Consider the following 19,916-nt stretch of genomic DNA (forward strand, 5'->3'; position numbering starts at 1 on the left):
AAAAATGTCATAGTTCAAGCAACAGAGACCATCTTTCTGAATGTTGAAAAGAAAATGTGTGTGTTTGCTACTGCAGTCTTCATTTTTATTGGTAGTGGAAGTAGTAATTATAGTTTATTTTATTCCAGTAACAGTACACTCTTAGCATCTTTTTTTTCTATCTAGAACCAAAAGGGGTTCTTCTGCTGTCCCATAGGAGAACCCTTTGAAGAACCACTTTTGGTTACAGGAAGAACCCTTTCCAGAGGGTTCTACATGGAACCCAAAAGAGTTATACCTGGAACCAAAAGCGGTTCTTCTATTGGGACAGCCGCAGAACCCTTTTTTCTGTGCAGTGGTGACTGTAGAAATAGTAGTATTGATTGTAGTAGTACAGCATGAGTAATGTACTGTAATGGTAGTAGTAGTGACTGTACTGGAAGTAGAGTCTGTACTGACTGAAGTACAGTAATATTGACTTTCTAATGTTTTATTGAGCTCCCCCAGTATTTTGGTTCGAACAGTCGAAAGATTTGGTCTGAACAGTGGATTCACTCCACAGCGACCCCCAGCGGTGAGCTGAGCGCAACTGCAGATCCGAGTCACATGGCATCATTGTAAATGACGTCACACTGCTTGCTTAACCAAGTACCGCTTCCCCCTAATTCGGCTATTATTAACAAGGCTCGAACTCAGGACCTCTGCCTCGCAAACATTCGTGACCACACTCCTGAAGCGTCTCTACCCGTTGCTATATTGATTGCGTAAGGGGAGACACTTCACGAGTGAGTTTCACAGATCCCAATCTGCTTCACATGCTTATGTAGAGGGATAAACTATGAAAAGGGTATTCTGATTTTGATTCCCTTTTTCTACTCTAGTGACAGACGTAACAGAAACTATGATGGATGCCTCTACACCTGCTATGACAACAAGAGGTAATAATGCTGCATCCCATGTGATATGATAAATAGACCTACAGTACAGTACCTTATAGGGGACAGTGGGGAATGTTGAGACATTTTTTACATTTAGCATCATTACGTCAAGGAAATATAGTATTCTTTCTAACAAATATAACAACAGATACTGTGCCCTATGTAATTATTGGGAGAGTGAAGAGTTAAAAAAAAAAGAAGGTGTCTCTATACTTCAAAACTTTGGATTTGAAATCAAACTATGAGGTTAAAGTGCAGACTGTCAACTTAAATGTTAGGGTATTTTCATCATATCGGGTGAACACTTTTTGTACATAGTCCCTTCATTTTAGGGGAACAAAGGTATTGGGACAAATTCACTTATATTGTAATAAAGTAGTAAAAAGTTAAGTATTTGGTCCCATATACATAGCAGTTTACATTTACGTCATTTAGCAGACGCTCTTATCCAGAGCGACTTACAAATTGTCACACGATATGGATGAAAACACCCTCAAATTAAAGCTGAAAATCTGCACATTAACCTCAGTCATTGTTTGATTTCAAATCCAAACTTTTGGAGTATAGAGCCAAAAGAAGAAAAAAATTGTTCCCTGTCCCATCTCGAGTTCATATGCATGACAGTTTTCTAAAATACTATGCAATTACTGACAAATGTAATCATCATTTGTATGGGGTATGTTCAGCCTTTGGCTTAACTTGCCCTGGCCAAATGGCACAATTTACCCCAAAGCAAAACGTTTATTATATTAGCCCACAAGGATTAGGGTTGCATAGTTACCGGATAATTTACCAAAGTTACCGGAATCTTCAGTAATTTTGGTAATTAACAGAAAATCTAAGGCATTCTATCATAACTTTGGTAAAAAAAAAATAATCATGTATTCATATATAGTATTAATTTATTATATATGTGTCCACATTGTCCATGAGTTTCTAGTGGATAAACCTTATGGTTCAAGAGAAAATAGCCTAATTAATAAAAAATGATTACATCAAATCCTTGAAAGATACCAAAATTCTGGTAGTTTACTGGTAAACTTTGGAAGTTTCCAGTATTATACCCTCCCTTTGCAACCCTAACAAGGATGCATTTTCATGCTAGGTTTAGGACCTCGTATAGAGAACCCAACTAATGTATAAAACAGTCTTAAAACTGTCTACTTAGGTTTAGATACAAGCATCATGAAACCTCAAACACAAATTCACTTGACATTGTGAAAATCCGTTTTTTTTTATCAAACTTACTACATTTTTTCCATGTGGTTTCTTCCTTCACAGACTCCATGAAATGATGGCCTCTTCCTAAATATTTGGTCACATGATTCATTGTGTGTATGGTTTCCTAGAAACAAGGGTTGGCTCAACTAACGCTTTCGCACGATTTATCCCACTCTCCTACAGCTTGCAGCTGAATCAAAGCCCTCTCCCCTACTTTTAGTTAGTGATGGGAAGTTTGTGTCTTTATACTGACTCTGATCTTTTAAATTTTTCAAAAGAATGAATCTATAGACTCTTTAGATTCGTTCCTTTGATTCAATAATGCCCAGAGGCCAAAGCATGCAGGACCCCTACCAGCGAACAATGAACTGAAAACTCAAAACAATCATGATTCTACAAGACTCTCGTTCTCTCTGTCATTTGTGACCGAGACTAATAAAAGTGGGCTTCAAAACAATGTACATTTCTGATTGCTAGACATACAAATAAGATTATTTCTTGATACCTTTAAAACAAGGTTTAGTGGAATGCAATTGCTTGGCTACCATAGGCAGATCATCGTTAATGTTAACTGCAGCGACCCCCAAACAATTCCTTCTCGAGTTTGTTGAGCAGAAGCAGGCTGTGTAATGTTTGGTTCTACACAGCAGTGTCCATCGATAACCTTCAATGATCAATTCATTGCATACAGTTTTACACCATGCAATCACTTATCAGTTCTAAACATGTCTTTTTCCTTCTCTAAACTGTCTGCATGATCTATTTTCCTGTGCGCACATACTGTATGATAAACAGTTGGTGGTCAGAGCATGTCTCCAGAGCCGCTGAGCCAGAGGAGCGCATATCAATCTTGCTGAATAATATATAAGCCTGCTGAAGAATTCATTGCGGCCAGCAGGTCAAATTTAACGACTAAAATGAATGAGTTACTCGTAAAAACTAACCATGACTCGAGTCAGTGAAAAGAGTTGTTCAACAAGAACAAATCGTTCTCAAACTGCACATCACTACTTTCAGTGAGCGTGAAATAAACACTCCAGAAGCTAATTGGTAGGCCAACAGCTTTTTGTGACATTGGGATATTTACTTATTATTCATAAGGATGTACTACTGAATGTTCTATTTATAGATTGTGCAACAACACCTTTTTGCCATCAAGCATACCATGAAGACTTTCTTCTTCTCTATTTTGACATGTGCCCATCTGTCAATCTCTCGGTCTTCTCCAGAGATGCCCACCATCCGCATGGTGAATGGCAATGACCGCTGCCAGGGCCGTGTGGAGGTGTTCCACATCAACCAGTGGGGCACGGTGTGTGATGACTCATGGGACCTTCAAGATGCCCAGGTGGTGTGCAGGCAGCTGGGCTGTGGCCCCGCCACCTCAGCCATTTCTCAGGCCTACTTCGGCCTCGGCTCGGACCCTATCCTCCTAGATGATGTAGACTGCAAGGGAAGCGAGCTAGATCTCTCAACCTGCTCCCACTTAGGCTGGGGAATGCACAACTGTAACCATTATGAGGACGCTGGAGTCATCTGCACAGGTAAGGGATTTGATTCTAAGGAGTTGTGCGCTTTTACTTATCAATGGGTATGACGTCATTGTTTTAGCAGCGCTACCAAACCGTTCCAATACATGCACCAAACACCGGCTTCGAGGGCATTAGCACTTTTATACAACGGGTTACCAACTTATTCAAATAATGATTGACATATTTTCATTAAAAACGTTATTTTGGTTAATTTATTCATACTATTTCATCCTTCCACAAGATATAGTGCCGACGCTATACAATTTTTCAAATTGCCCTGCGTATTTGAGATAGAATTGGGATCATGTATGCTGTACTAATGATGATTAAAAAAAATGTTTAATTGAGTGCAATGTACAATAGGCGAACTTAGCAAACTAGGCATTTGTGGTAAGTGATGGAGGCCGCCATCTTTATGCACCTCCGCTATTGTGTGATAATGATTGTTTGTGCATGTGAAGCAACCAAGACAGACAGACTGTGACGGCAGAGATTGCTCTAAAATAGCTGTATATTTTGATTGGTAGAATATACATTATATACACAAAAGTATGTGGACACCCCTTCAAATTAGTGGATTCGGCATGTAATAGCCGAATCCACTAATTTGAAGGGGTGTCCCCATACACTATATATACAAAAGTATGTGGACCACTCTTGCTTTGGTTACCACTGATAAATTCAGCCTTTTCCCCAGATAAATAGCGTGATGTTCTACCATCTGTGCTGTCTATTGATAGAGTCCCCCACTAAGAAGATACAGATGGTGAGAGTGGAGCTGACCCCTGATTCACCTACGAACTTCAGTGATCCTGCCATGAGTGAGGCAATTTTGCAGCAGGTGAGTCTCACCCTCTACTCAACTGTATATTGGGCTTTCTCAACCGGCAGACTCCGGTCCCAGCAGGAACAGACCCAAAGTCCAATGCAATTCTTTACAAACATATTTCAGTTATAAAATGCAGTCAAGGAGATCAATTAAGAGTAGAACTAAGAGCACATTATGGAACCCTAAAATATTATAAAATATACTGCTCAAAAAAATAAAGGGAACACTTAAACAACACATCCTAGATCTGAATGAAAGAAATAATCTTATTAAATACTTTTTTCTTTACATAGTTGAATGTGCTGACAACAAAATCACACAAAAATAATCAATGGAAATCCAATTTATCAACCCATGGAGGTCTGGATTTGGAGTCACACTCAAAATTAAAGTGGAAAACCACACTACAGGCTGATCCAACTTTGATGTAATGTCCTTAAAACAAGTCAAAATGAGGCTCAGTAGTGTGTGTGGCCTCCACGTGCCTGTATGACCTCCCTACAACGCCTGGGCATTCTCCTGATGAGGTGGCGGATGGTCTCCTGAGGGATCTCCTCCCAGACCTGGACTAAAGCATCCGCCAACTCCTGGACAGTCTGTGGTGCAACGTGGCGTTGGTGGATGGAGCAAGACATGTTGTCCCAGATGTACTCAATTGGATTCAGGTCTGGGGAACGGGCGGGCCAGTCCATAGCATCAATTCCTTCCTCTTGCAGAAACTGCTGACACACTCCAGCCACATGAGGTCTAGCATTGTCTTGCATTAGGAGGAACCCAGGGCCAACCGCACCAGCATATGGTCTCGCAAGGGGTCTGAGGATCTCATCTCGGTACCTAATGGCAGTCAGGCTACCTCTGGCGAGCACATGGAGGGCTGTGCGGCCCTCCAAAGAAATGTCACCCCACACCATGACTGACCCACCGCCAAACCGGTCATGCTGGAGGATGTTGCAGGCAGCAGAACGTTCTCCACGGCGTCTCCAGACTTTGTCACGTCTGTCATGTGCTCAGTGTGAACCTGCTTACATCTGTGAAGAGCACAGGGCGCCAGTGGCGAATTTGCCAATCTTGGTGTTCTCTGGCAAATGCCAAACGTCCTGCACGGTGTTGGGCTGTAAGCGCAACCCCCACCTGTGGACGTCGGGCCCTCATACCACCCTCATGGAGTCTGTTTCTGACCGTTTGAGCAGACACATGCACATTTGTGGCCTGCTGGAGGTCATTTTACAGGGCTCTGGCAGTGCTTCTCCTGCTCCTCCTTGCACAAAGGCGGAGGTAGCGGTCCTGCTGCTGGGTTGTTGCCCTCCTACGGCCTCCTCCATGTCTCCTGATGTACTGGCCTGTCTCCTGGTAGCGCCTCCATGCTCTGGTCACTACGCTGACAGACACAGCAAACCTTCTTGCCACAGCTCGCATTGATGTGTCATCCTGGATGAGCTGCACTACCTGAGCCACTTGTGTGGGTTGTAGACTCCGTCTCATGTTACCACTAGAGTGAAAGCACCGCCAGCATTCAAAAGTGACCAAAACATCAGCCAGGAAGCATAGGAACTGAGAAGTGGTCTGTGGTCCCCACCTTCAGAACCACTCCTTTATTGGGGGTGTCTTGCTAATTGCCTATAATTTCCACCTGTTGTCTATTCCATTTGCACAACAGCATGTGAAATGTATTGTCAATCAGTGTTGCTTCTTAAGTGGACAGTTTGATTTCACAGAAGTGTGATTGACTTGGAGTTACATTGTGTTGTTTAAGTGTTCCCTTTATTTTTTTGAGCAGTGTATATTCAGTAAATGACTCTGCTTTTCAGATAAAAGCCAAACTGAGAGCTCAGGGGATGTCTGACAACGTTAAACTGAGTTGGAAAGTGCAGCCTGATGAAGACATTTTCCACAAGGTGAAGGGAAAGAGTCCGAAAAAGAGGAGGAAGAGGTCAGAACTTTAAATACACATAGGCAAATTTACAGTTTACAAACCATTAAGAACACCTTCCTAATATTAAGGTACTATGCACTATATTCATTGATGAAAATGTTTTTGTATTACCTATAGTAACTGCTATAATGCTTGATATTGAACAATAATGCTTCCTATTGAATTTCTTTATATAACCATAAGATTATTTTTGCTTTAATACAGAAAAAAATGGTTTTATTATAAATGTGTGATATACAGTTCAATAATTTAAATACAATGTTTAAAGGACACAGGACTGTTTTTATCTATAATTTACCCTATAATGAATAACTTTAATTAGCATGGAGCCTTACTTTAAGGGAGGCAGGTAGCCTAGAGATTAGAGCGTTGGGCCAGTAACTGAAAGGTTGGTGAATCGAATCCCCGAGCTGACAAGGTAAAAAGCTGTCGTTCTGTCCCTGAACAAGGCAGTTAACCCACTGTTCCCAGACCGTCATTGTAAATAAGATTTTGTTCTTAACTGACTTGCCTAGTTAAATAAAGGTTACATTTTTTTTAATAATTACTTGAAATATGGGTACACAGTTGAAGTCGGAAGTTTACATACACTTAGGTTGGAGTCATTAAAACTTGTTTTTCAACCACTCCACAAATTTCTTGTTAACAAACTGTAGTTTTGGCAAGTGGGTTAGGACATCTACTTTGTGCGTGACAAGTAATTTTTCCAACAATTGTTTAGAGACAGATTATTTCCCTTATAATTCACTGTATTACAATTCCAGTGGGTCAAACGTTTACATACACTAAGTTGACTGTGCCTTTAAACAGCTTGGAAAATGACGTCATGGCTTTAGAAGCTTCTGATAGGCTAATTGACATAATTGGAGGTGTACCTGTGGATGTATTTCAAGGCCTACCTTCAAACTCAGTGCCTCTTTGCTTAACATCATGCGAAAATCAAAAGAAATCAGCTAAGACCTCAGAAGAAAAAAAATTGTAGACATCCACAAGTCTGGTTCATCCTTGGGAGCAATTTCTAAACGCCTGAAGGTACCACGTTCATCTGTACAAACAATAGTACGCAAGTATAAACACCATGGGACCACGCAGCCATCATACCTCTCAGGAAGGAGACGCGTTCTGTCTCCTAGAGATGAACGTACTTTGGTGCGAAAAGTGCAAATAATCCCAGAACAACAGCAAAGGACCTTGTGAAGATGCTTGAGGAAACAGGTACAAAAGTATCTATATCCACAGTAAAACGAGTCCTATATCGACATAACCTGAAAGGCCGCTCAGCAAGGAAGAAGCCACTGCTCCAAAACCGCCATAAAAAAGCCAGACCGGTTTGCAACTGCACATGGGGACAAAGATCGTACTTTTTGGAGAAATGTCCTCTGGTCTGATGAAACAAAAATAGAACTGTTTGGCCATAATGACCCTCGTTATGTTTGGAGGAAAAAGGGGAGGCTTGCAAGCTGAAGAACACCATCCCAACTGTGAAGCATGGGGGTGGCAGCATCATGTTGTGGGGGTGCTTTGCTGCAGGAGGGACTGGTGCACTTCACAAAATAGATAGCATCATGAGGAAAGAAAATTATGTGGATATATTGAAGCAACATCTCAAGACATCAGTCAGGAAGTTAAAGCTTGGTCGCAAATGGGTCTTCCAAATGGACAATAACCCCAAGCATACTTCCAAGGTTGTGGCAAAATGGCTTAAGGACAACAAAGTCAAGGTATTAGAGTGGCCATCACAAAGCCCTGACCTCAATCCTATAGAACATTTGTGGGCAGAACTGAAAAGGTGTGTGCGAGCAAGGAGGCCTACAAACCTGACTCAGTTATCAGTTACACCAGGAATAGGCCAAAATTCACCCAATTTTATTGTGGGAAGCTTGTGGAAGGCTACCCGGAACGTTTGACCCAAGTTAAACCTTTTAGTGCATGGATCCCGTTACCGGGATCAAAATCAACAACATCCGGTGAAGCTGGAGCGCGCCAAATTCAAATTACAAAATTGTAATATTAAACATTCATGAACATACAAGTGTTCTACATCATTTAAAAGCTTAACTTCTTGTTAATCCAACCGCGTTGTCAGATGATTTCAAAAAGGCTTTACGGTGAAAGCATACCATGCGATTATCTGAGGACAGCGCCCCGCATACAAAACATTAGACATTTTCCAAACCAGCAGAGGCGTCACAAGAATCTGAAATAGCAAGAAAATAAATCACTTACCTTTGAAAATCTTCCTCTGTTTGCAATCCCAAGGGTCCCAGCTACACAACTAATGGTTGTTTTGTTTGATAAAGTCCTTCTTTATATCCCAAAAAAGTCAGTTTAGTTGGCACGTTTGATTCAGTAATCCACCCGTTCAACATGCAGACAAAGGAATCCGAAAAGTAACCAATAAACTTTGTCCAAACAAGTCAAACAACATTTCTAATCAATCCTCAGGTACCCTAATATGTAAATAAACTATCAAATTTAAGACGGAATGTAGTATGTTCAATACCAGAGATAAATAACGAGGTGTGCGCCCTCATCCACACATGCCACAAGACTAGTCAAAATGAGAGCCACCTTGAAAAACTACAACTACTAATTCATTTTTCAAAAAACAAGCCTGAAACCCTTTCTAAAGACTGTTGACATCTAGTGGAAGCCATAGGAACTGCAATCTGGGAGCTATTTATTTGTATATCCCATAGACAAGCGCTGAAATGGACTGTGACCTCCAAAAAAAATTGCGGGATGGATTTTCCACGGGTTTTCGCCTGCCATATCAGTTCTGTTATACTCAGATTTTTCTTTACAGTTTTAGAAACTTCTGAGTGTTTTCTATCCAATGCTACCAATTATATGCATTTCCTAGCCTCTGGGCCTGAGTAATAGGCTGTTTACTTTGGGCATGTCATTTATCTGAAATTCCGAACATTGCCCCCTAGCCCAATGCTACCAAATACTAATTGAGTGTATGTAAACTTCTGACCCACTGGGAATGTGATGAAAGAAATAAAATCTGAAATAAATCATTCTCTCTACTATTATTCTGACATTTCACATTCTTAAAATAAAGTGGTGATCCTAACTGACCTAAAACAGGGAATTTTTACTTGGATTAAATGTCAGGAATTGTGAAAAACTGAGTTTAAATGTATTTGGCTAAGGTGTATGTAAACTTCGACTTCAACTGTAAGTGGTGCCTCCACTTGGTGAGATATAGGAGTAACGATGAGAAAGACATGGACAAACTTGCACTAATTTATCAAGTCAAACGTGGTCATTCTTTGAACTTACATTTCTATTTGAGGCATACCTCAGAGCTTTTTCTCATTGCTTACAGTGTCTGTATATTTCAACATGCAAAGTGGGAATTCAGGTTTAAGAATTATTGCACCCTACACCCTTCTCACAATACCTTAGGGCCCGGTTCAAATCAGATCCACATAGCTGATGCTTTGACGGTGTGGGAGGTTAAACTGCATTAGAGCTGTCAAATCCACAAGCGGCTCCCGGCATTATACCTAAAGCGGACAATGCCATAATCCAATGCAGTGCCACCTCCAACACCATCAAAATGACATCTGGGACCTTCACCACCAGGTGGTGGGTAGGCAGCTGGGCTGTTGATCCACCCTCTCGACCAAGACTAAGGCCTACTTCGACCCTGATCCTTCTAGACAACATGGTTTTGCAAGGCAAGTGAGGGATATCTCACAAACTGCCCTCACTCAAGCTGGTGGAAAGCCCAACTGTGGCCACGACGAGGACGCTGGAGTCAACTGCACCACGTGTAAGACTGGGGCTCCGATTCAGGTTTTATGTAGACCCGTCACAAGAGGGTTCTAAGTAGGAACCTTTTTGGTGCTACTTAGAACCAATTTTGGAACTATAGGAGGGTTATTAGTTTTATCCCTGTAGTGCAGCGGTGTCAAACCAAAGACTTAAATATAAACCCAACTACCTACTTTGGCAAATAACAGTAGTGTTTTTGCTTTCAGCAAGCAAACTAATAAGTCACAAGTATGTCGGATAATAGCCCACTGATAGCATGACGGTTTACCCGTTTGTGTTGCCAATAGGTAAAGAGAAAGTGGTATAGCTCCTTCCCCCACTAAGACTCCTGTGGAGAGGAAAGAGATTGTACTTTTCCTTGTGCGTGCTTTCTCGTTTCCCATTGTCTAGGAAGTGTATTGGTGGTGGGGTAGGTTTCTCAAAAGCAACTGAAATCACAAAAAGTGTCTGGAGGCTTCTATAACGTTCCATTTACATGGAAAATAGAAATGTGGTTAGATTTTTCACACAAATCCATCAATGTTAATAGGAGATTTGCGCAAGATCTCAAGTTAGGATTCAGCCCTTCATGAATAGCCCTATATAAACCATTATATATAGTTATATACAGCAGTGATGAACACCAATGAAATATTAATCATAACCAAATTGGAAGAGGAAGGAACACATGCATAACTGTGACAGAAACTGACAAAAAATGTGACTGAATCTCTTTTTAATAAAATAGAAAATTCATACGTTTTTGTTTTTCCATTACATTTAAGAAGAAAAAAAATGCTTAAGAATATTGTGACACGCTCAGCTGTTCAGTGGTTGATCTGGAGTGAGAAAAGAACCAGCAAAGACAAGGAAAACGAGTACATACATGTATATGTACATACACATACATTATGAATGCAAAAAAAATACAATTTTGTACACAAATTGTGCCACTGGTAAAATGTACTGGCCATTGAATCATTCTATTTAAATCAGGCCGATGGACAGAAAGAGAAAAAGACGCACTAACGCAAATTTCAAAAACATATTATCGGCTTGCTGAAACATAACTTAAATGTACAAAGAAAAAGCGTCATTACCCAGTAGAGGTTTTCATTTGGTAGTGAAATGACTCGGTGAATTCAGAAAAGAGCACAGCTATTGTAATACACCCTCCCTAGTCATGGAGAGTAAACGGTCAAATATTTGAATATATAAAAACAACATTAGGGGCTGCCAAACAAATCTGACATTGTATGGACCGTATCATTCAAATGGATACTCTTAACAAAACTAGTTTTATTTCTTAGAGGATGAGAATTCCTACTGTTAAAAGAAAGATAACAGGGGTCGAAGTGGACTTATTGCTTTATAAATGGCTTTATAAAGGGTTTGAGTCATTGGGTGAAGAGAGCAGAATAAACCAGGTCATTTCACCACTGTAAAAAGCCTCCTGGACAGTGCAGTAACGATCTAGCAACATACACCATAGTACAATCATGTGTTACTCTGCAAACCAGAGTTAAATATGAAGAAGATTTAGCTAGGAAACCCTGGTGTTTCCGGGTCCACAGAGTTTGTTTGTTTGTTTCGTTCAAATTGTTGAATTTTCTACGAGCAGTTGCTTCACAGCCCAAAGACTGTACTGAGAAGGAAAGTCCCACTAAAAACAATATTTGCCATGATGATGCCAATTAAACTGTGCTGTGCGTTAATAGCGCCAGTCCTGTAGCGCTGCAGGACTTACATTTACATTTAAGTCATTTAGCAGACGCTCTTATCCAGAGCGACTTACAAATTGGACTTGCATTTCCACCCTTTTTTACATATTGACATTTTGTAACCTGAGGAGAAAACCTCTACCATCAACATGGATGAGTAAAATTGTATAAAACAAATGCCATTTTATTTGCATTGTTGTGCCTTTTGAACCAATTGGAGCGGAAAATAAAACACTTCACTTTGAAATCCCAAGTGAACTTTGCACTGTGTACTAGGAAACAGAATACTGCAATTGAAATGATACATTGCACATCTTAGTGAGATACACTTCACGAAAAGTTACCTCAACTTAGAATGCAGAAATTTTTTTTGTATTATAATTTTTTACAATAGACCATAGTCACGTCATGAGAGGTTATTTGTAGGGCCCTGTGTTTTGCAAAAACGTGACATGCTTGGATTTTTTGCCTTTTATTTAAAGCATCAAACTGTCACTTTTTCTTTTTATGTCAGATGATCCAGCACCATCCTCAGACAATAGCTTTCATTTTTGGTGCAATTCTCATTTCTGGATAAGGCTTAAAATACAGGTTCAAATCTTGCTATGACACATGATTGCGCAAAACATAGAGCCTTATAATTTGGTCAATGTGGTTCTAATTTGTGTTCCAAAGTAATGGTCAAGGTTCGGGCACTGCATTCAAGTAAAACATTAATAATGCTTTAGAAGTTAGGTCCCACTTTACAATAAGTGTCTCTAATGACTACCTATGGTAGTTACATAGGCAGGTACAATGGTATTACAGTGCAGGCCTATGTACTGTATTGTTACAGAGTATTTCCAAAAGTCAGGCCTGTGTGCAGTTGTTTAAAAATCTTAATATTTGTAATTACACAAACTCAAATAAATTGTGGCTAAACCTCATGCAAATTATTTGAGCTATTTGTAAATACTTTAAATTGAGAACGTCACTAACCATGTGTACCTACAGTCATTTATTACACCGTTTTTGTAAGTACTATATCCTAAGGGACACTTATTGTAAAGTTAGACCAGAAATCATATAGTCGCAAATACAAATAAAAAGGTTTAAGGATTTAACTATATATCCATATCCCTCCTTCACTATTTTATAAATCCATGTTCCAAAAAAAAGTTAGGTTTTCATCCAATTTGTTTTTTAATAGATACTGATCCTTCAATCACCTAACCCATCCACCTTAAACCACAAACACACACTAAAACGGCAGTCTCACCCTATAACGCTCATTGACATCATCCCAACGTTCTTCCGACACTCACCATCAAATTATCACAACCACCTTCTCTAGTTTTCCCTCCTCTACCCCCCTTTCACCCTCTCCACCGTTGGTTCTGATTCTCCTCTCCAGATCTACAGGTCCTTCTTGGTCTGGCTCTGGTCTGTTCTAGAGGGTTCTCTTTGGTCTGGGCAGAGCAGCTGAAGCATGTCCAGCAGGGCCTGCCGGATCTGACCTCCATACTTGTGGGAACTCTAAGAGAGACAGAATAAATGAGCAAGAGAAAGACTCGTCCCAAGAATTGTTTGCTTAGCCAAAATATGTATCGCGTTAATCAAACTCAAAACAAATATCCTCAATTAGCTTAGGAAATGAATAAACGAGGGCATTGTTTAGGTGTGGACATGTGGTGCGAAGAACCTCCCTGTGGACCGATCAGTGGTACTCACAGTCTGTGGGCAGGAGTGCTTGCAGGAGATGTGAAAGTTCATCATGTTCTCTCCCATGATGATGTAGGACACCCCGTAACCATCGTCTGCCACCTAGGAAAGACAAGTACATACTTCGCTCTCTTGAAGCACAGCTTTGCAGCCCAACACAGCTACAGTATACCGGTCTATTACAATGGAGTAGGTTGGCATATGCTATAACATGATATCTTGCGCATGGATGCTTCTGCACGGAATACAATCTTTCTCCAAGTTGAGATGATATGCTCGTTGACAAATGATGTACTTGTGTTGTAAGCATTCTGTTATTCCACCAAGTTATGCAATTAAAGGTGTTTGGAGACGAAGATAGAGACCGAGAGGTACTGACCGGGCCAAAGCCTCCGCCACAGGAGATGTACTCTGGGTGGTTGACCATGTCAAACAGCTCCACCTGCTGGACAGGAGTCTGACTGGTGGAGAGATGCCATGGCTCGGACAGCACCTGGAACAACACAGGCAGGGACAGTGTTGTTACTCCACTAAGCTAGACACGTCACCACAGAGATAATCAAACATGGCTGATGTTATAATTAAGTAATAAGGCCTGAGGAGGCGTGGTATATGGCCAATATACCACGGCTAAGGGCTGTTCTTAGGCACAACGCAGACCCTGAGATGCCTTATTGCTTTCATAAACTGGTTGGTTTCCAACATAAATATAACAGTTAACAAGTATTTTTGGGTCATACCTGTGGTATATTGTCTGTTATACACACTGCTGAAATGCTGTTTAAGCCTATCAGCATCCAGGAACCACACTACCCGGTTTATAATACAACGTTGTTCTAACGAAGGCGGTTGCACAAAAGGTGTTTCTGACTACTACCAAATTAATGTCAGTGCAGATTTTTCTCTGATTAAAATATATACCAGTGTTTTCCGGAACTATTTATTTAAAAAAAGACTAGCTTCTTATATATATATAAATAATGGATAGAATTATTATTTATTTGTGTAAGACTGAACTGCTTAAAAGAAGAACAGAGCCATGAGTCAGTCGTATGGAATCAACATTTTATTACAGAAAAGCAACACGCAAAAACAACACACCTCTTTCAGGAAGGGAGAGTCCACGCCAAGGTATTTGGAGACCACGTAGAGACAGAAGAGGTGCCTGTCGATGCCGGCGCCGGTCATGGCATGTTTGTACAGGTTCTGGTGCTTCTCTGAGGCTTGGCGGAGAAGTCTCCTGCACACCTCTACCCCCTGGTGGACATTAGAGGGGGGAGAGCGAGAGGGACAGAAAGAAAAAAGGGTAAAGAGAGCGAGAGAGATGAGGGAGAGTAATGAGTACGTTTTATGAGAAAGTATTCCGAGTAAGATCCCATGCTCCCTACCTCTCCTCCCTCCAGGGCTTTGATGAAGGCACAGCTTTCATTGGAGCAGGAACGCACAGTCTCGGTCCGGCCCTCCCTAAACAGACGGGTCATGGAGGCCTCGTAGGTCAGACAGAACATGCCCCTGTCCTGAGAGGGGTGGGGGAGAAGGATGGGGTGAGAGATTGTAACGAGGCAACATAATTGATCATTTTTGAGCAATGATCCTGACATTTTGGGTTTTTTGTTTTGTGCTCATTTACTTTGGTTTACATCAGCCAATGTTAAATTTGATCGACCGATTGTTGTTACATTGAAGCCGTACTAAGCGACATAGCGTATGGGTCAACCCCCCCACCCACATAGAAAGTATACAAGTGTGTGTGTAGGTGTATAAATGTTCATGTCCACTTTGAGCTGTCCCTCACCCTGTAGTAGGCCAGCTGAAGGGCCAGCTGGATGTAGGCGTCAGGACTGATGCGGCACTTCTTGATCCTGCCCTTGCCAAAGTCCCGGAAGGAGAAGACGTGGAAGTCCACATCGTCGGCCAGGGCCTGGGCCACCGCCAGAGACTGGGAAATCTGCTCCTGACACTGGGACAGACAGAGGAGGGGAAAAGGCAACACTGGATCATAAGACCACTGGGTGTCAAAAGAAGAGTTTAGCGCATGGCCATTGAGATGTACATGTATATACATTGATGGGGAAGATCATTTGTGTTCTCATTGGAATTACACAGACGTATTATGCATGCATGAATGCGTTATGAAATGAACGATTAAGAATATGGCTATTACAATGTCCAAAAAATATTCCTATAGCCAAGGAGAGATTTTCAAATGAGGTGAATGGATAATTAAAAGAAGAGAATGGATAATTCAAATAATAGATAGATAAATGGATGGATGAATAAATGAAAGGATGGATGGTTCACCTCTGGGGTGATGTCCCAGCTCAGTCTCTGAGGTCGGGGTAGAGAGGCATCCACCTCTCCCTTACAATGGCCCTCTTCATTGTACCCCAGCTGGAAACTGTCTGTGGCCAACACATACTGAAAACAGAGACAATTGGCTGAGAAAAATGTATGAATTCACTTATTTACTCAGTACAGGTTATATATATATATATATATATATCCCTTAAAATCAACTCTGGTCCTCGAAGCCAGTTCCACCTCATTTTTTTTATTGTTTCCCTCTAAATCAGGGACTGATTTAGACCTGGGACACCAGGTGTGCGCAATGAATGATCAGGTAAAACAGAAAACCAGAAGGCTCTGGACCTCGTAGAGTAAGAGTTGAGTACCCCTGATACAATGAATGATCAGGTAAAACAGAAAACCAGCAGGCTCTGGACCTCGTAGAGTAAGAGTTGAGTACCCCTGGCATATACATTGTACATACATTTGGAACATATTTATACATTAAAAAAAAAAACTCTTGCCCTAAGGTCTGCTAGTTTTTCTATATATTCATATATTTATAGTTATACAGTGCCATCGGAAAGTATTCAGACCCCTTAACTTTTTCAACGTTGTTACATTACAGCCTTATTCTGAAATGGATTAAATAAAGTTTTTCCTGAGCAATGTACACACAATATCCAATAATGACAAAACAAAAACATGCTAAAATATTTTGCAAATGTATTAAAAAAACATACCTTATTTACATAAGTATTCAGACCCTTTGCTATGAGACTCGAAATTGGCCTCAGGTGCATCTGTTTCCATTGATCATCCTTGAGATGTTTCAACAAGTTAATTGGAGTCCACCTGTTGTAAATTCAATTGAATGGACATGATTTGGAAAGGCACACACCTGTCTATATAAGGTCCCACAGTTGACAGTGCATGTCAGAGAAACAACCAAGCCATGAGGTCGAAGGAAATGTCTGTAGAGCTCCGAGTCAGGATTGTGTCGAGGCACAGATCTGGGGAAGGGTACCAAAACATTTCTGCAGCATTGAAGGTCCCAAGAACATCATTCTTAAATGGAAGAAGTTCGGAATCACTAAGACGCCTCCTAGAGCTGGCCGCCCGGCCAAACTGAGCAATCGGGGGAGAAGGGCCTTGGTCAGGGAGGTGACCAAGAATCCGATGGTCACTCTGACAGAGCTCCAGAGTTCCTCTGTGGAGATGGGAGAAACTTCCAGGAGGACAACCAGCACTCCACCAATCAGGCCTTTATGGTAGAGTGGCCAGACGGAAGCCACTCTTCAGTAAAAGGCACATGACAGCCCGCTTGGAGTTTGCCAAAAGGTGCCGAAAGACTCTCAGACCATGAGAAACAAGATTCCCCTGTCTGATGAAACCAATATTGAACTCTTTGGCCTGAATGCCAAGCGTCACGTTTGGAGGAAACCTGGCACCATCCCTACGGTGAAGCATGGTGGTGGCATCATCATGCTGTGAGGATGTTTTTCAGTGACTGGGAGACTAATCAGGATCGAGGCAAAGATGAACGGAGCAAAGTACAGAGAGATCCTTGATGAAAATCTGCTCCAGAGCGATCAGGACCTTAGACTGGGGCAAAGGTTCACCTTCCAACAGGACAATGACCCTAAGCACACAGCCAAGACAACGCAGGAGTGGCTTCAGGACAAGTCTCTGAATGTCCTTGAGTGGCCCAGCCAGAGACTTGAAACCGATCGAACATCTCTGGAGAGACTTGAAAATAGCTGTGCAGCGACGCTCCCCATCCACCCTGACAGAGCTTGAGAGGATCTGCAGAGAAGAATGGGAGAAACTCCCCAAATACAGGTATGACAAGCTTGTAGAGTTACACCCAAGAAGACTCAAGGCTGTAATCGCTGCCAAAGGTGCTTCAACAAAGTACTGAGTAAAGGGTCTGAATACTTATGTAAATGTGATATTTTAGTTTTTTATGTGTAATAAATTGGCAACATTTTCTAAAAACCTGTTTTTGCTTTGTCATTATGGGGTATTTTGTGTACATTGCGGAGGGTGAAAAAACGATTGAATCAATTTTAGAATAAGGCTATAACGTGAGAAAATGTGGAAAAAGACAAAGGGGTCTGAATACTTTCCAAAGGCACTGAATGTTATGTCATACCTCCCATAAGTGTGCTACCACCGGTGCATCGGCCCATGAGTGCTCAGCGTTCAGACCGATCTTCCCGTTTTTATAGATCACAACGGAGAAAGACTTGTCAAACCACCTGGTGAAAAGAGAAGACGACAGTGTGCACAACTTTGATAACCGGCGCTACCTCCGACAAGGGTAGAACCATGGGAGTGATTGAGGAGGATAGACCTTATTTCATTGAGGTATTAAAAGAAAAGAATGAATGAAACAGGCTTTGTGGCAAGTGTGCCCTCTATCCATCTCTATGGTTGGAAATAAGTTACCTTTAAAAAAAAATAAAGCTATGTCGTAATGTCGTGACAACCATTAGTCTGGATGACTTACCTGTCGTAACACTTCCCGTGGAGCAGGGACTTGGCGTAACGGTCCAGACTAGCAGCTGGGTCTTCTCCCATCATGCCTTGCTCGTCATCGTCCAAGGTCACAAAGAACGCTGCTTTCTCGATGCAGTCAAGTGACCGCTTGTTCACGCCCAAGCTGAAGTATTCCTTCCTGGCCTTGGCCCAGGGAATTCTGAGAAACAAAATGTATTGCTTAGGAGGACAGGTACAGCCAGGCACACAGACCTGGGTCATGTTCAGTAGGTGGAAAACGTTTCCAGACGGAGTGAAACGGAGAGGTACTACCAGAACACAGATTTTTCATTTTCTGGGTTTGCTACGGTGTACCCTTACTGAACACAACCCAGATATTTTCCATTGGGGATGTTTTGAGCCCCTGCTATCAATCAGATGACTGTATATTTTACCAAAACATCTATGACTCACCTGTCTCCAGCCGTCAGGGCTCCGAGCTTCTCCTCTCCCGAGGAGGGGGGCGACGGGTCATCCAGGATCCTCTGGAGCTGCGACTCGATCTCGCGTGGTGACAGCGGCCGGCTAGACGAGTACATCCTCAGGCGGAAGTAGCGCCCCCGGTGGTACACCGCCACATAGTCACTGTCCTGCCAGTGCTGCACTGTGTCTACACACAGGAAGAGGGAGAGAGAGAGAGAAAAGGGAGAGAGGGGAGAAAGACAGAAAGTGGGAGGGAAGAGAGAGAGTTAATTATGGTACAGATGACTTGGAGCAGATGGACAGGGGCAGAAGGTGCAGAAAGGGAGGGAGACTGACAGCCTACAGAGTAAGGAGAGTGACTGACTAGAAACAACATGACCAGCTGCAGACAAGAGTTTTCAACATTACCATCATGTAACAATAATACAGGACCTATATGGATATCAGTAATGCCAATGTCAAAAGCTCCACTTGCCCACAGTGTTTTTGCTGGCTGGAAAATGAGATTGAAGACGTGGGAAACAAAATTGCCAGAGTAGGGGACATGTCAATATTTTATAGTCATGACAAAGCAATGGTACAGGTCTCAAATGCTGGTCATTGGTGGGCGCTTACATCTGCAGGTTCTTAAAGTAGTTTCAGCTCAAATCAATAAACTGAAAGATTTGGTTTGAGAGCGTGTATTTGGCGAAGGGAAATTAAGCGGTACCAAACCGTCAAGTAGCAAATAATTCCCACCAGGAATTAAAGTCCCTAAAATCAGCTTTAAATTACAGTACCAGTCAAACGTTTTGAACACCTACTCATTCAAGGGTTTTTACAAGGGTTCTACATTGTAGAATAATAGTGAAGACATCAAAACTATGAAATAACACATGAAATCATGTAGTAACCAAAAAAGTGTTAAACAAATCAAAATATAATTTAGGTTTTAGATTCTTCAAAGTAGCCACCCTTTGCCTTGATGACAGCTTGCACACACTTGGCATTCTCTCAACCAGCTTCATGAGGTAGTCACCTGGAATGCATTTCAATTAACAGGTGTGC

The 19,916-nt window shown here is 41.6% G+C and overlaps 2 protein-coding genes across 4 annotated transcripts in view; one reads left to right on the top strand and one right to left on the bottom strand.

Annotated features, from left to right (window-relative positions):
- The first annotated feature begins 767 nt into the window (after nt 1–767).
- On the top strand, nt 768–10,541 carry LOC106579351 (scavenger receptor cysteine-rich domain-containing group B protein). Its single transcript, XM_082965534.1, has 4 exons — nt 768–917; nt 3,368–3,682; nt 4,411–4,511; nt 10,506–10,541. The coding sequence occupies exons 1-4, from the start codon at nt 881–883 to the stop codon at nt 10,539–10,541; spliced, it is 489 nt and encodes a 162-aa protein (XP_082821660.1). The 5' UTR covers nt 768–880.
- Nucleotides 10,542–10,916: 375 nt separating this feature from the next.
- LOC106579170 (carnitine O-palmitoyltransferase 1, liver isoform) overlaps nt 10,917–19,916 on the bottom strand; it is a 49,642-nt gene continuing 40,642 nt past the window's right edge. For all 3 annotated transcript variants that reach the window (XM_045702562.2, XM_045702561.2, XM_082965871.1), the window contains 10 exons: nt 18,861–19,056; nt 18,418–18,606; nt 18,061–18,166; nt 15,921–16,037; nt 15,415–15,579; nt 15,008–15,136; nt 14,721–14,876; nt 13,999–14,112; nt 13,629–13,721; nt 10,917–13,433 (listed from right to left, as the gene is read on the bottom strand). In XM_045702562.2, the coding sequence (XP_045558518.1) occupies nt 13,314–13,433; nt 13,629–13,721; nt 13,999–14,112; nt 14,721–14,876; nt 15,008–15,136; nt 15,415–15,579; nt 15,921–16,037; nt 18,061–18,166; nt 18,418–18,606; nt 18,861–19,056 (1,385 nt within the window). In that variant the 3' untranslated portion in view covers nt 10,917–13,313. The remainder of the gene's footprint in view (nt 13,434–13,628; nt 13,722–13,998; nt 14,113–14,720; nt 14,877–15,007; nt 15,137–15,414; nt 15,580–15,920; nt 16,038–18,060; nt 18,167–18,417; nt 18,607–18,860; nt 19,057–19,916) is intronic.

This window comes from Salmo salar, chromosome 19 (assembly GCF_965601325.2).
Source record: "Salmo salar chromosome 19, fSalSal1, whole genome shotgun sequence".
NCBI lineage: Eukaryota > Metazoa > Chordata > Actinopteri > Salmoniformes > Salmonidae > Salmo > Salmo salar.